The following is a 15636-nucleotide window of genomic DNA, read 5'->3' on the forward strand; positions in this document are numbered from 1 at the left end:
AGGAAGATGATCATACTGACACCACGGGTTAAGTTTTAAGTTTGTTGGGCTTGATCGTGTTCACAGGTTTGAGTTTTTATAAGGTTTGGATGCAAAGCTTTTTCAATAGAAGGAGCATATGATTAAAATTTTTATATTAACTATTCACACTTTCAAGCGTTATTACCTTACATGACTTGTTTTAGGACACGTAATTTTCTGAGCAATACTTCAAAGCATATGAAATAACTAAAAAGCAGAGGATCTTCGATTTCCCTATACAGAATAGAAAAAAATGAAACTTTTAGGTGAAACTTTTAGATGAAACTACTTTATTGAAGAAAATATGTTAGCAACTCGGCAATCAACGAATAATTTATTTGCTTTGAAACTTTTTTATAGCTTTTAATCTGACTGATAAGCAAGTTGACTATTTAGAAACTAATCAGCATTGTGAAGGAGAAATTAACGTTTCCGGTCTTATATTCCTTGATCAGAAGGGTTTCGTGTACAGGACCTAATTGGCCATTGATGGATTGAGGGGAGGGAACAGCATTCCCAGATGAAAAAGCTAAAGAGAGGCTGAAGGCTCTACCCTGCAAATTGGTGCTGATTAGCACACGACTTCGGCGTAGTTCCGAAGTTAGGTAAATGTAAATTCAATTTTTGGTTCCTTTAACTACGTATTGTTTTGTTGAGTCACCGTCGTACTGTAATGCAACTAACGCTCTTAGCACAGTGTCAGGCGCTAAATAAATGTTAGCTATGGGATTGGAGTTACAGTAACTCAACTGGAAATGTAGCCTGAAACCTAGTTCATGGGAAGGCAGGCTTTTTTTCCGAAGGAACCTGTTTAAAATATAAATCCCAAGCTTGCGAAAGCACTTTAAAAATTGCTCTTACAAAAATGACACCAATTTAAAGGAAAGGTCTAAAAAGAAAAACGTCCGTGATCGCCAAGATTACAGAAAAGTACGGAAAGGTGAATAAGGGAGAAAGATTAGCATAACAATCTACCCGAGAAAATAGGATTGAATTCTAGCCAATGAGATCACATTCTGAAGGTTCCTCACTCTTCTGGCCCAATCAAGACAAGGCTACGTCTATAAATAAGACTGCCTAGCACTTCTGGAATAAAACCAGGAAGACGTCATGGCTCGTACGAAGCAGACCGCCCGTAAGTCGACCGGTGGCAAGGCCCCGCGCAAGCAGTTGGCCACCAAGGCGGCCCGCAAGAGCGCGCCGGCCACGGGCGGCGTGAAGAAGCCGCACCGCTACCGGCCGGGCACCGTGGCCCTGCGGGAGATCCGGCGCTACCAGAAGTCCACCGAGCTGCTGATCCGCAAGCTGCCGTTCCAGCGGCTGGTGCGCGAGATCGCGCAGGACTTCAAGACGGACCTGCGCTTCCAGAGCTCGGCCGTGATGGCGCTGCAGGAGGCGAGCGAGGCCTACCTGGTGGGGCTGTTCGAGGACACGAACCTGTGCGCCATCCACGCCAAGCGCGTCACCATCATGCCGAAGGACATCCAGCTGGCTCGCCGCATCCGCGGGGAGCGGGCTTAAGGCCTGGTGTTTTTATGTAGACCATCTAAAGGCTCTTTTCAGAGCCACCCACGTTTTCATGAAGAGCAGCTGTGCAGTTTTTCGCCTGGCGCGGGTGTGTTCTCGTGCACCGCTGTACTGGATGGAGGGATGGGGAAGCTCGCACGTGTCAAGTAGTGAGATAATAGAATCCACGTCTGACCTTTAGTCGGCTGGCGTGCAGGAGGGAAGATCTGAAACGGTTTATAGGTTGTTCTTGCCAAACCTGCTCTTTATATGCGAGTTAACTAAAAGTCCAGAGCGTCAGCCTTGGCTTCTGTGAGGAAAAATTTGCAAGGGGGTGGACGCTGCTCTACCAGTCATTTGTAACGTTACAAGCTGCTAGCACAGAACCTTGGCACAAATCTAGGTACAGAAATTAAGTGGGAAGGCCGTCATGTGGTTTGTGATAATTCCTGGGACGGGAATCTGGGTTTATCAACCAGATTTTTACAGTTAGAACTAAGCCGGATATACGTCCTTGTTTAAATACTGAAGACTTCCTGGTTTAGGTGTCTTAAGGGTTGTGTAGGCAGTTACCTAATACCTTCCTTCATCGTTGCATAATACAGGCGGCTCAAACAAATTTGAGGGGAATGCCGGATTTTTTTTGAGATGTAGGTTTAAGGTATTCTAAAACCCAAAAGCAAAACACTTTCACAAAGCGTAGGGAAATAAAACGGCGCAAAAACAAGAAAGTTGTCTTTAGCTGTTTCTTCAGATCTCTTCCTTACGCAAGACTACAACTGAAATGTGGAAAACCAGCCCCAAACACCCCAAACAGGTGAAACTACATAATTTATTGGTTAGCCTGAAATGGAACATTTTGATTGGCTAAGAAGACGTTTATTCTGCTAGCCACTAAGGAAGTGAGAGCCGGAGCTATTATTTATGTGGACTCCACCCCCACCATGACGACATTGTTGGAAATTAACCAATAGAAATGCAGTCCTGTGCGAGCCTTCATTTGCATACAAGCTCTATAAGTAGCGCGCAACCAAGCGCCTTGGCAGTAGTCCGGATCGTTTACTGGCGTGTGGCGTTACTTCTTGCAGAAATGCCTGATCCAGCAAAGTCGGCTCCTGCACCTAAGAAGGGCTCTAAGAAAGCGGTTACGAAAGTGCAGAAGAAGGACGGCAAGAAGCGCAAGCGCAGTCGTAAGGAGAGCTATTCTGTTTACGTGTATAAAGTGTTGAAGCAGGTGCACCCAGACACCGGCATCTCGTCCAAGGCCATGGGCATCATGAACTCCTTCGTCAACGACATCTTCGAGCGCATCGCCGGCGAGGCCTCCCGCCTGGCGCATTACAACAAGCGCTCGACCATCACGTCCCGGGAGATCCAGACGGCCGTGCGCCTGCTGCTGCCCGGCGAGCTGGCCAAGCACGCCGTGTCCGAGGGCACCAAGGCGGTCACCAAGTACACCAGCTCGAAGTAAGGGCGTGCGAAGGACGCAATAGAACAGCTATTTTACCCCAACGGCTCTTTTCAGAGCCACTTAATTTGTCACAGAAAGCAGCTGTAAACACTTGCTGGAAGACTTGGCTTTTGGTTAGGTGTGGTGGGCCTGTGCTCTCGAAAACCTTTGGGTGATAAAGATTGCCAGGGGGCTGTTAAAGTCCAGACCCTCCCACAGTGTGGTGGTGTCACTCATGGCACGACTCTTGCTGGTAACAAAAAACCTGGCACTCAAAATGGTCTCTACCTAGTTCTACTGAGTCCGTGATGGAAGCTCAGATGCAGGTAACTGAGTAAGCAGGTTTGCTATAGTTTTAAAGTTTTCGGGTTTTGGTTTTTGTTTTTTTGGTAGGGGATGCTGTACTAAATTTCTCTGCCCATAAATGTCAACACCGTTTTTTACTAATCGGGCCGGATTTGTTTTCCTTAGCATACAAATGGAAATCCCTCCGTTCCCCACTCCCCACTGTCTTAGCCTTCGTAAAAAAACGTTTCTAGGCGTCTGTCACGAACGATGCGCAATAAAGCCATGTGCTTTAGTCTGTTGACGTACGTGTAAGTGCCGACCCAGCAATCCTTGCCTAAATTCCTCCCTAGCCCCATCCTTCGGGTAGAGATTTTGCCTCCCACCCCTTGGGACATTAAGTAATATCTGGAGACCGTTATCTCTTGGGAAGGGATGCTAACTGGCATTTAGTGGGTAAAGGCCAGGGATGCTGATTAACATCCCAAAATGCATAGGACAGCCCCCACTGCCAAGACTTCAACTCGTCTGTAACCTCAATCCTTGCGCGGCAGCTGGTAGACCCAGCGCCCAGACTTCCTTTCCGTCGGGATTTAATTCTCACTTGGGTCAAACCTTCCCTCTGCCCCACTACCTAGTCAATGTTCTTGCTCTTGGTGAAAGCTGAGCAGAACGAAGATTTACTGTGATTACTTACAGGAAAATTCTCCTCCAGGGCAAGGAACTTGTCTTCTGTAACAAAGTTTCCTGGTTGTAAGAACCACCTTGGTGCTTGCTAAACACATTCCCAGGTGCCTCTCCTGGAGCTTCCTGATAAAGTCAGGTCGGAGGTGGGGACTGGGGAGGTGGTTTTTAGTGTTCTCAGGTGTATTTAAAAAGTCTGGAGTGCATGATGTGCAAATGGCCACAGTTAACATAGGGGATGAATTTCTAAAGACCCCTTAGTTCAAAACTTGCGTAACTCAAGACTGAGCTGGACAGGACAGAAGCTGGTGAATGTTTTACCAAATAAAAGGTCCCCTTAAGGTAAAAGGAAAAATCTTAGTTTCCAGTTCATTTGTCAAGCTTTGAAATTAAGCCTTTCCTGATAAATGTTAAGGAATTTGCTTGTCAAGTTTGTGCTTAAGATGAATTTTATTTATAACGTAAGAGTCCAAATTTACATCCAATTAAAGTTACATAAAATGGGCTGTATATGATTTTTCACTGGAAAATGAAGATTTTTCTGAGTCATTTTCCCTGGTGAGAGGAATGACTCACTGAGAATTTTAATTTCCCAGTGAAAGAAAAGAAGTCCTTATCCAGCACATTTTATAGTTGGAAAAGTTAGTAAATGAAAAGGCCAGGGTGTCTGTCTTCTCCGTCAAGCCAGAGACACCATCTGGTCTCCTCCCCTAGGATCCTGAAGGTTCTCTTCTCCCTGAGGACTAGCAAGTGACCCTTGTTTCTCATGGTCTTTGGAAGTTGTTAAAGCATTGTCGACTGGCTCACCTTAATCACCTTAATCAAAAGCTATCATTAGTTACTCACGCCTGAAGGATTAAGCCCCCACACCTTATCCTGAAACCAAAGGCCTGCAGCCATCTGGCCGAGTTCCCTTCAATTGCTTATTTTCCTCAGATCCCTAGCAGAACCAAAATGCAGTACCCACTGTCCTATAATGCCTCTTAAGTTTCTCTTCCTTCGTGCTTTTGTTAGGTGGTCCTCCTAAACTGTAGTACTTTCTGTTGCTCTTGCAACTACTCAAAGCCTGTCAACCTGCCAGTTCTTTGAAACTGTTGCTCAAATCTTGCTCCGTGAAGCCTTCCCATCCCATTCTAGATCACAGGAAGTCTTTCTCCTTCTAACTCTTAAGGCTTTCTTTGTTCCTCACCCAGTGAATTTGCAATTAACTGTAGCATTGTGAATTGGGTAGCCTTTTTCCTTAAATTTTTTCATTGTTTTTACATGTTCTTCTTTGTCTTCTGATAGAAGACAGGGTTTACTTTCTTAAAAGACTGCTTGGGAGCTTCCACAAAGGCTGTTTCTAGTGACCATTATAAAATAGCATCTCAGGGCATCTAGGTGGCTCAGTCGGTTAAGTGACTGACTCTTGGCTTCAGTTCATGTCATGCTATCAGGGTCAGGAGATCAAGCCCTGAGTTGGGCTCCGAGCTCAGCTGCTGAGTCTGCTTGAGATTCTCTTCCGCTCCTCCCTCCTATTTTGCCCCTCCCCCCTCTGGTGCTCTCTCTCAAATAAATAAAAAATAAATAACATCTTAAAAAAAAAAAAATCTCAGTGAAAGTTTGTTGACTGATTGCCCAGACCAGAGAATGCTAGAAAATTGGTCTGAAGGTGATAAGTTCATGTACTCTGAAAACCTTCACTTTTTCCTAAATTTTCTTGCTCCTTTAACCTGAAACATTTATAATAATTACTGACCCAGTTAAAACAACTGTTGGAGATTAAAAACTCCTAAGAGGGGCAGAAAGAGTACTGCACTTAACTGCTTCCCTTCATCCCTGTACCTATGTGGCCAAAAGGATGGGATTCTACTGGAGCTTTTTCGGCCTAGTTTAGATGCTGCCTTTCAGTGTGGCGAACAATGGTGAGATGCCTTCCAGAAGAAGAAAAAGTTTGTGCTATGAAGATAAGGAGCTTTAAATATCAGATCCAGTGAGCACTGCAAATAGGCTTGGTCTGGGTCAGGTTAAATGTCATTAAGATTGGTTGGTCATTATTTCAAGGACTGGGGAACGGATTGCGGTATCTAAACCTACAAACATGACAGTTGAATCTTGTCAATTTTTAGACAAATACCTCATTTTTTTTTTTAAGATTTTATTTTATTCGACAGAGATAGAGACAGCCAGCGAGAGAGGGAACACAAGCAGGGGGAGTGGGAGAGGAAGAAGCAGGCTCCCAGCGGAAGAGCCTGATGTGGGGCTCGATCCCATAACACCGGGATCATGCCCTGAGCCGAAGGCAGACACTTAACCGCTGTGCCACCCAGGCGCCCCCAAATACCTCATTTTAAAACTGGGTACATTTCCTAAAAGTGATCTAAGACTCAAACCACTTAAATTCAGATGACCATCATTCAAGCACAGGACAACAGATGGGAAATAGGTTATATGATCTCTTTGAGGGGCATAAAGTAGGCATTAGGAAAGAATGTCAGTCTTTAACAAGGAAGGAACAAGACTGTTTTGGAGAATTACTTGATAGTGATTTTTTTTCTACATTTTGTAACTATAACTGAGCTATCATATGATTTGGCAAAAATAGAAAACTTGATTAAAAAAATTCCAGATCCCATACTGCCAACATGAACAAACTTCTGAAATATAAAACCAGGGCGTGTTATAGTTTTCATGTGTAATCAAATAAATATAACAGACATAATATTAGCAAAGCAACGAGATGGATAAAAAGATGAAAATACATCTAATAGAAGGGATTACAGGAGTATAAAAATAATTACAATTCAAGGCAAAATGTGTTATTTCCAAAAGAGGGGGGAAGAAGGAAATGTTATGAGTTAAGGAGAATGATAGGTTGCATATGGCTGGAGGGTTCAGGAACATTCCATGAGGAGAACTTATATGTGCCAGGTCCTATGTGGGTGATGGGGATATGTAGGTGTCCTCCTTCCCAAGTCCATGAGGTTCCTCTGGAATCGTGCTTGTAACCAATATATCAAATGTCCTCTGGGAATCTTTTTTAAAGTTTTAGTTTTATCCAATTTTATTTATTTGCCAGAGAGAGAGCACGCGCACAAGCAGAGGGAGAGGCAGGAAGAGGGAGAAGCAGACTCCCTGCTGAGCAGGGAGCCTGATGTGGGACTTGATCTCAGGACCCTGGGATCATGACCTGAGCCGAAGGCAGATGCTTAACCGACTGAGCCGCCCAGGCGTTGCATTAAAAATTTTATTTTCACAGACGATTTTATGTCATTATATTGAAAAGCTCTGGCTGCCCCTCCTGCCTACAAAACAATTCAAGTCACATCGTTCTTGGCTCACAGCATCTCAAACCTGCTGAAACTTTGCTCACCACAGTCCTAGCTTGAGAGAAATTCGATTTTCTTGTTCCCTGTGAGATTAATTTTCTCTGGGGAGGTGACTATGATAGGGTGAGTGAAAAATAAGCCTTTTCTTAGTCACCTGTGATTTATCAGAAAATATTGTTGACTCAAAATGTGTCAAGTCTCCAAACACACCTGGACAGCTCCACTGCTGCCCCCCCCACCCCCACCCCCAGCCACCAGCACATCCCCAAAAGCAACAGCTTTTGGACTGGTCTCCTTGCTTCTTCTTTTTTTTTTTTTTTTAAGACTTTATTTATTTGAGAGAGAGACACAGCCAGGGAGAGAGGGAACACAAGTACGGGGGAGTGGGAGAGGGAGAAGCAGGGTTCCCACCGAGCAGGGAGCCCGACATGGGGCTCGATCCCAGGACCCTGGGATCAGGCCCTGAGCCGAAGGCAGACGCCTAACAGCTAAGCCACCCAGACACCCCTGGTCTCCTTGCTTCTGGCATCTACCCTCTCTATTTTCCACAAAAGAGCTGGAGTAAACTTCTGGAAACATGAGTCAGATCCTGTTCCTCCCACATCGGTAATCCCTCTTCTCCCCATCGGAACACCCCCCACCACCACTACCACCTGCGCCAACCATGGCTTCAGCGTGAAGGCCGCATCCTTAAGCTGGTGGGCGTACACCTCCTGTCTTCCCGCTCTCCCTTCTGTTTGCTCCACTTTGTCACACTTGTCTCTCTGTTCTTCCTGAATATGCCAAGGCCCTACTATCTCAGGGCCTTTTTACTTGCCATTTCCTCTTCTGGAAAGGCTCTTCCCCAGATGCTTACATGACTGGCTTCCTCATGTCTTTTAGGTTTCTGCTCAAAGGATACCTTACCATCTTATCCTTGAGGACGTCCTTGAGCAGCCCATTTCCTCCTCCCCCAACTTTATGATACTTTTTATTCCCCTATCTTTCTTAATTTTCCTCCATGTACCATCTGATACTAATGTGTTTATTTATCTATTACTGAATCAGAGCCTGCTACCCATAAAAACTATTCTTACCTGCTTATTGTAACTCTATGCTTTCTGGGTGCTTGGCTTCTTGGTTTAGAAGCTAATTTATCAGCTTCTTTTGTATCTAGGTTTGTTCATAAGACAAAACTCTGGGACAATGAAATATGAATGGAAGTGATATATATTATTTCTAGTTTGTGCCCTAAAAAGGAAAAGGTATGTGGTTCCCTTGCCTTTTTTTTCGCTTTCCTCTGGCTCAATTGTAGAAGTGATGGCAGGAACTGTGGCAACCACCTTGGACCCAGAAACAGAAATCTTGTGATAAGGATGGCTGAAGTGCTCTCCTAGCCCTGGACTATGAAATGAGAGAGAAAGAGATTTGTATCTTCTTTAAGCCACTGTTTTTTAAAGATTTGTTACAATAATTTAGGCTGTACTCTGACCCATTGTCTGACTCTCTTCTTACCTTCCCAGAGTAAGTCCTATAAAAGCAGGTACTTTTTATTTTTCTATCCCCATCGTCTAGAACTGCATCTGGAATGTAGTAGGTACTCAGTAAATATTTCTGGGATGAATGGATGGATGAGGGGATAGTAGTTGAAAGGGATGGCAGAGCTCCAAGACTTGGATTTAACAAAAAAGGATTGATTTAAAATCTGTCGCCCTCTGAATGGGGAACAGCACAATATAGAGTGAAGGTCTAGGTGAGGTGGCAACAACCATGGTCCGCAAATCAGTTTAGAAGCCTCACAGTGTAAGTCGTTGGATATTTATACTAACCTATACTAATTCAGAAGCAGTAAGAGGGTAAAAGAAAACTTTTTGTTCCTCTGCTACTCAATACTTCTGGCCACCGAGTGTGTGGCTTCTCCACACCAAGCAATTACGACACTAACTACCTGGACTTGGCCCAGCTACCACAGATTAAGGGCTCAGCCCCATAACACTGCCCCCCCCACTTCAGACACTACTCACAGTACTGGGTGTCCATGTTACCCACCCTCTGTCAGTCTTGGCTACAAATCAGGGGGTCCCACCATCCCCTCTTCAGGTTTGATCATTTGTTACAATGGCTCATAGAACTCTGGGAAACATGTTTCCCGGGTATTGTCATGGATACAGAAAGGTTACAGATGAGCGGCCAGACGAAGATGTACACAGGGCAAGGTCCACGAGGGTCCCAGGGGAAGGAGCTTCTGTCCCCGTGGAGTTGTGGTGTGCACCAACCCGGAAGCTTTCTGAACCCCACAGTTTAGGGATTTTTATGGAGACTTTATCAAGTAGACATGATGGATTATTGGCTCAATCTCCACCCCTTCTTCTCCCTGGAGGATGCGGGAGGAGGGGGCGGCTAAAAGTTCCAAGCTTCTAATAATAGCTTGGGCCTTTCTGGTGACCAACCTCCATCCTGAAGCTTCCTAGGAGCCCACCAAAAGCCAACTCTAGAACAAAGACACTTCCCATTACCCAGGAAACCAAGAGATTTAGGAGCTCTGTATCAGGAACCAGGGGCAGAGACCAAATACATATTTCTTATTAGTCACTGTCCACCCCTGGTCTCTAGCCACAGACCCCTTACAGCAAACTGATTAAAAGTCAAAAGATACTGGCTGAGGGGCACCTGGGTGGCTCAGTCAGTTGAGCAACCAACTCTTGGTCTTAGCTTAGGTCTTGATCTTGGGGTCATGCTGGGCACGGAACTTACTTAAAAAAAAAAAAAAAGATACTGGCTGAAAAGGCAGTGTGGTGATGAGTCTTAGCAGTGAGTCCCAGTTCCCCCCTAAGAGCTATATGACCTTGGGAAAGTGTCTTCACTCCTCTGACTCTCCATTTCTTCCTCTGTAAAATGAGAAAGATAATGGAACCTACCTGATAGGTTTGTTACAAAGATTAAATGAGATAATGTGTTTTATGCACTTCGTGGAGTAGCTGGAACATGGTAACATTTGATCGGCGTCTCATTATGATTATGGTTAGGAAGACACTTCCTGCAGGAGCACATTTCCCTTGCCAACAAACATTGCTTTAAGAGATTTCTAGTGATTTGAGAGTCACCTCCCTACGCGTTGGAGCAATAAGACCTTCGTTTTCTAAAACATCATCTAAGAAGGCAAGTCCACAATTTACTTGTTGGGCCTTTGATTCTCTAGAACCTTCAATATCTACTATGTGTTCTAATAGGGAAAAAATGAATTAGAAAACAAAAGACCTTATTTACAGTGTCTGTTACCAGTGCTCTACAAAAAAGACCTATATTATCTGGCAAATATCTTTTTTAAAAAAATCAGATGGTGTTTGCAATACTTCCTATCAATGTTCTTAGGAAAAATGAAATACTTTCATTAAATACTTCTTTCAAATTTCTGATTCCTGAGTTGAAAGCTCTGAATTTTGAGGACTTAACACAGGAGCAAGCCAAGTGAATAAAAAGGATTTAGGGTACACTATTATGTAGCACAGAGGAGGACACACATAGCCAAGAGGAGAACAGGCAAATATTTGGGAAATGTTAAAATCAGAAATTTTAAAATGGGCTTGGTGGAGCCAGGTTGATGACTTCTGGGTCAATCATTTCCGCTTGTTTGAAGTACTGCACATTTTTCCTCTCAGTATTTTCAAGAGGAAGCTCTTGTTTTTGTCACCTACTCAGGAATCAAAGTTTTCCCAAGAATATCAGGAAGACTTTCTTATTTAAACTACAGTCCAAGGAGTAGCAAACAGGCAGATGATCGTTCTGAGACCTCAAGATTTCTTTTCTTTGGCCAAGAACACATTATGTTATAGGCGATACATTTCAGGTGGCTGTAGTAAAAAGAGGTATAAGAATCTAGAGAGAATCTCACGATCAGCCAATCCAAGGAACTTTGCTTAGATGACCAAAGCCAGAAAGAGCAAACTAGGGAAATAATAGAGCTTAAGCAGTTCTCCAGTATTTGACCTTTGGGGACCAAACTTGGAAGCTGGCCTACTGTCTCAAGGTAGGAAAGAGGTAGTGGCCTGGCATTGGTTGAGTATTTTGAGAGATTGAGATCTTAATTGATATTGGGACTTGAATAGCACCAGGCACCCAGAAGAAGGAATCTTGTGACAAAAAACAGAAAACACAGATTAGTGAAATGAAGTAAGGAGAAAGTTTTCTCTGTTTCTTCACATGATCAAGAGCAGTGATTTTAAATTACCAGAAGGTTGGGGGAAGTCCATATCACTCTTTTTTTTTTTAAGATTTTTATTTATTTATTTGACAGAGACACAGACAGCCAGCGAGAGAGGGAAAACAAGCAGGGGGAGTGGGAGAGGAAGAAGCAGGCTCACAGCAGAGGAGCCTGATGTGGGGCTCGATCCCATAACGCCGGGATCACGCCCTGAGCCGAAGGCAGCCACTTAACCGCTGAGCCACCCAGGCGCCCCTCCATATCACTCTTTTGATATCATATGTTTTTAATATTCAGGAGAACAGAATATACCTAAAGATATCAGCTTTGTTTTTGTAGGTAATGATGTTTGAGCTTTGCGTAATAAGTTTTAGTTTCTACTTGGTAGGATTCTAATTTTCAAATGCATTGAAACTCTTTAGGCCAAGAGGGAGTGTGAAATACAGTTCAGATACACCACAGATTTAACCCTGGGCAAAAGTTGTTCAGTGTTCTTAATGTAATTCCCAATCCTAGGATTGGGCCTTAAAGTACTTGAATTTCTTTCTGGAGATGTGTTTCATCTAGTTTGGCATGTCTAGACCCAAGGCCCACATTATAACACGTAGAATACTGAGCAAGAGAAAGGCATACTGGTTGACCTATATATATTAGAGTTACTTCCAGCAAGTGAATATACCCTTGTTTCCTTAGGCTTCTTCACTCCTCTGCCTGCTGCACTATGAAAAATGAAGAAAAAAATTTTTCGCTTATTGAAGTGACTCTGTAGGGGACTTTTCCCCTGGTGTCTTTTTAAGTGTTTGAACTGTTGAATCGTTCAGAGTTTTGTTGTTGTTTTTCTTTTTCTTTCACATTATCAAGGGACTGGGCAATAGAAATTATTCTTGAGTGATTTTATTTTATTTTTTTCAGAAATAGCAAGTGTGTGTAGAGGACACATTTTAGGATTAGCAGGAGAGTTAACCAAGGTAAAACTTGAATTTCAATCCTTGGCCTAGAGAAAAAACCTAAGAAACCTTTTCATTGTCTAGGGGAGGTGTGTTTCATGGTATTATGGTTGCGGGATGTGTTTAGATGGGAAAGGGGCATAATAGGTCAAGCTTTCTGGATTAGTGCACGCAAATAACTTATAGTGGGGAAAAGCAGAGTCTCAGGAACTGGCAGATCAAGTTGACTAAAACTTGTTGAGGCGATAGAGGATTTGAAGACCATGGTTAACAAAATTAGTCATAACTATACTTATACCCACATCATCTGGTATCCAAAGTGGAAAACATACATTTTGAATTCATGTAAATACTGATAAAAACTGACCACGTTTAAGATAACAAATGAAAGCTCAACAAGTGTTGAAAAAGTTGAAACCACATGAGACCCATTTACTAATCGTAATGCAAGGACATAACTAAAAATATTCTCCTCGATCTATACTGCTAGGAAAACGCACATGGACTAAAGAGGACATAAAAATAAAAATTATATACTTTTTAGTATACAATAATAATAAAGAGAGCACTATATATTAAAACTCACATGAAGAGGTCAGAAGAAAATTCATAGCTTTAAAATGCATTTATGAGAGAGTGAGAACTATTAAAAATAATGAGTAAGCTTTTAACATAAAAGCTAATAAAGGGACACCAATACAGGAGGGAAGTAGAGGAATAAATTAGGATAGAAGCAGAAATGAATAGGTCATACTTCCTCACTCCGCCAAAATAGAATTAACCCATAAGGCCAAAATCTGGTGCTTTGAAAGAAAATTAAAGGGTTAATTCTTTGGTAATTTAATATTGAAAGAGAAAAAAGTACACTACTATATCAGCAACATTAAACATAGAAGATATCTTAAGTGGTATGTGTATTTTGATACATATATTTGCAAATGTAGACAAAATATTTAATTTTTAATACAAGTGATCAAAGTTGCCCTAAGAAAGGTAGAATGACTAAATAAAAATAGCTGTAGGAGAAACTGAAAAGATAGGCAAAGACCTACCCTTAAAAACAGCACCAGGTCCAGAGAGTTTCACCAGACATCGAGGGAAGAGATGATACTTAAATAAATTGATCAACATAATGGAAAAAAGATTAAAAGCCACACGTAAATGCTATGAGGCCAAGACAGCAACGGTTACTATGAAGTTTAAATGAAATAGAGGTGGCTGGGTGGTGTGGCTGGGTAAGCATTCAATTCTTGGTTTCAGTTCAAGTCATGATCTCAGGGTTGTGAGATCGAGCCCTGCATCGGGCTCTATGCTCCGCACAGAGTCTGCTTAAGACTCTCTCTCCCCTGGGGCGCCTGGGTGGCACAGAGGTTAAGCGTCTGCCTTCGGCTCAGGGCGTGATCCTGGCGTTCTGGGATCGAGCCCCACATCAGGCTCTTCTGCTATGAGCCTGCTTCTTCCTCTCCCACTCCCCCTGCTTGTGTTCCCTCTCTCACTGGCTGTCTCTATCTCTGTCAAATAAATACATAAAATCTTAAAAAAAAAAAAAAAAAAAGACTCTCTCTCCCTCTGCCTCTCCCTCCTGCCCTCTCTCTCTAAAATAAATAAATAAGTCTTAAAAAAAATTGAGTGAAATAAGCCCTGCAAAGCAAATAAAAGAGTTTTTGGTAAATAAAACAAATCCATAGAAGTTAGATATTATGGGCTACAATATAGATTCCAAAGTGGAAATGAAAGATAATTGGGATAAGAAACCACACTTCAAGGAGCTGTTAAGTGCATGGTTAAGACTTGAATTCTAGTGTGTTGTACCCAAAGCCTGTGAAATTTCAAGATGTGACTGAATTCAAGTTAGGAAGTGATTATTTTCTAAAATGAATATGGTACTTACAAACCTGTTGCAAATGCCTATTTCTTCTCTTTAAGGCTTTTTTCTGCCCTTTCAGAAGAAATGGTGTTCAAAGTCACAGCCGGACTCCAGAGCTGATTCACTGGAGATCATGCCATGGTTTCCTCCAAGTTATCTTCTCAAATGTAGACAAAATATCTCTGCAAATGTAGACAAAATATTTAATTTTTAATACAAGTGATCAAAGTTGCCCTAATAAAGGTAGAATGACTAAATAAAAATAGCTGTGATTTTTCAGAGAGAACCACATTTGGGGAATTTATTTCTCCAGAATGTGTAAACCAATTATTTCTAGTGTTTCTTAGAGAGTTTCTCTCTCCATTAACTCACTTATCATGTTTGGGAAACTTTCCCTTTAACACATGCTTCCTCTTCACAATTTCTTCTTAAGTGGAGGAGGTAAGGACTGACATGTACTTAGTGTGATATGGAGATGAAATGGGGAAGGCAGAAAGATAAGCTTCTAACCCTTTAGGGATTTGGACCCTACAATTAGAAACAAACCAAGAAATAAGGAATAAAGGACAGCAAACAATTTTATTGGCTCTCGTTTGATGCCAGTGTGCATTAACAAGGAAGTCTTTAACTACTAGACCTTATGGAGGCCCAGATTTTCAATTTACTAGAATTTTTTTTTTTACATCCTGCTTTCCATTGCCAAGCTTAATAGACAGTTCTCTTAGTCTTTCAGTTTTTATATTATCCTAACTATGAGATTGGTAATAATCACTTCTTAAGATTTTAACAATACCATTTACAATAACTTACAAAAATGAAAAACCTAGGAATAAATCTAACGAAAAGATGAACAAGACTTCTAGGGAGAAAATCAAAACATTGTTGAGAGATATTAACAAAAATATAAATAAATGGAGAGTTATACCATGTTCATGAATTGGGAAAGTCATATTATAATGATGTCAGTATCTCTCCTTCACCCTCACTCCCAAAATCTACATATTTAATGCAATCCCCCTCCAAATCCAATAGTCTTCTCAGAAGAATTTGACATAGTTTATCGCTCTTTCTTGAGACCTTTCTTCTTCTCTGTTTTCTCCTATTTCATTGGCTATTCCTTGTCAACATCCTTTGCTGCCAATTCTTCTACACGACCTTTAAGATTGGGTACATCCCAGGGTTCAGCCTTAGACCCTTTTCTGTTTTCTATCTGTACTTACTGCTTACATTGTCTCTTCTAATCCCATGGCTCTAAATGCTACATATATATATGATATTCTCAAATTTTTATCTCTACTTCATTGTTCTCTGAGCTCCACTCATTTTCCATTGTTTTTTCTTTTTCTTTTTCTTTTTTTTTTTTAAGATTTTATTTATTTATTTGACAG

The 15636-nt window shown here is 42.0% G+C and overlaps 2 protein-coding genes across 4 annotated transcripts in view; both read left to right on the plus strand.

Moving 5' to 3' along the window:
* The window catches only part of LOC103667606 (histone H3-like centromeric protein CSE4), a 22362-nt gene extending 20108 nt beyond the window's left edge, over positions 1 to 2254 (plus strand). Inside the window, exon 2 of the mRNA XM_040626715.1 lies at positions 1117 to 2254. Within this exon, the coding sequence (XP_040482649.1) occupies positions 1117 to 1542 (426 nt within the window). The 3' untranslated portion in view covers positions 1543 to 2254. The remainder of the gene's footprint in view (positions 1 to 1116) is intronic.
* The window catches only part of LOC103667578 (histone H2B type 2-F-like), a 26176-nt gene continuing 12108 nt past the window's right edge, over positions 1569 to 15636 (plus strand). For 2 of the 3 annotated variants that reach the window (XM_008695754.2, XM_008695755.2), the window contains exon 1: positions 1569 to 2994. In XM_008695754.2, coding sequence (XP_008693976.1) covers positions 2504 to 2994 — 491 coding nt within the window. In that variant the 5' untranslated portion in view covers positions 1569 to 2503. Of the gene's footprint in view, positions 2995 to 3016; positions 3304 to 15636 lie in introns of those variants that run through there. The other variant, XR_569792.2, reaches the window with a different exon arrangement.

This window comes from Ursus maritimus, unplaced genomic scaffold, assembly GCF_017311325.1.
Source record: "Ursus maritimus isolate PB19 unplaced genomic scaffold, ASM1731132v1 scaffold_12, whole genome shotgun sequence".
Taxonomy (NCBI): Eukaryota; Metazoa; Chordata; class Mammalia; order Carnivora; family Ursidae; genus Ursus; species Ursus maritimus.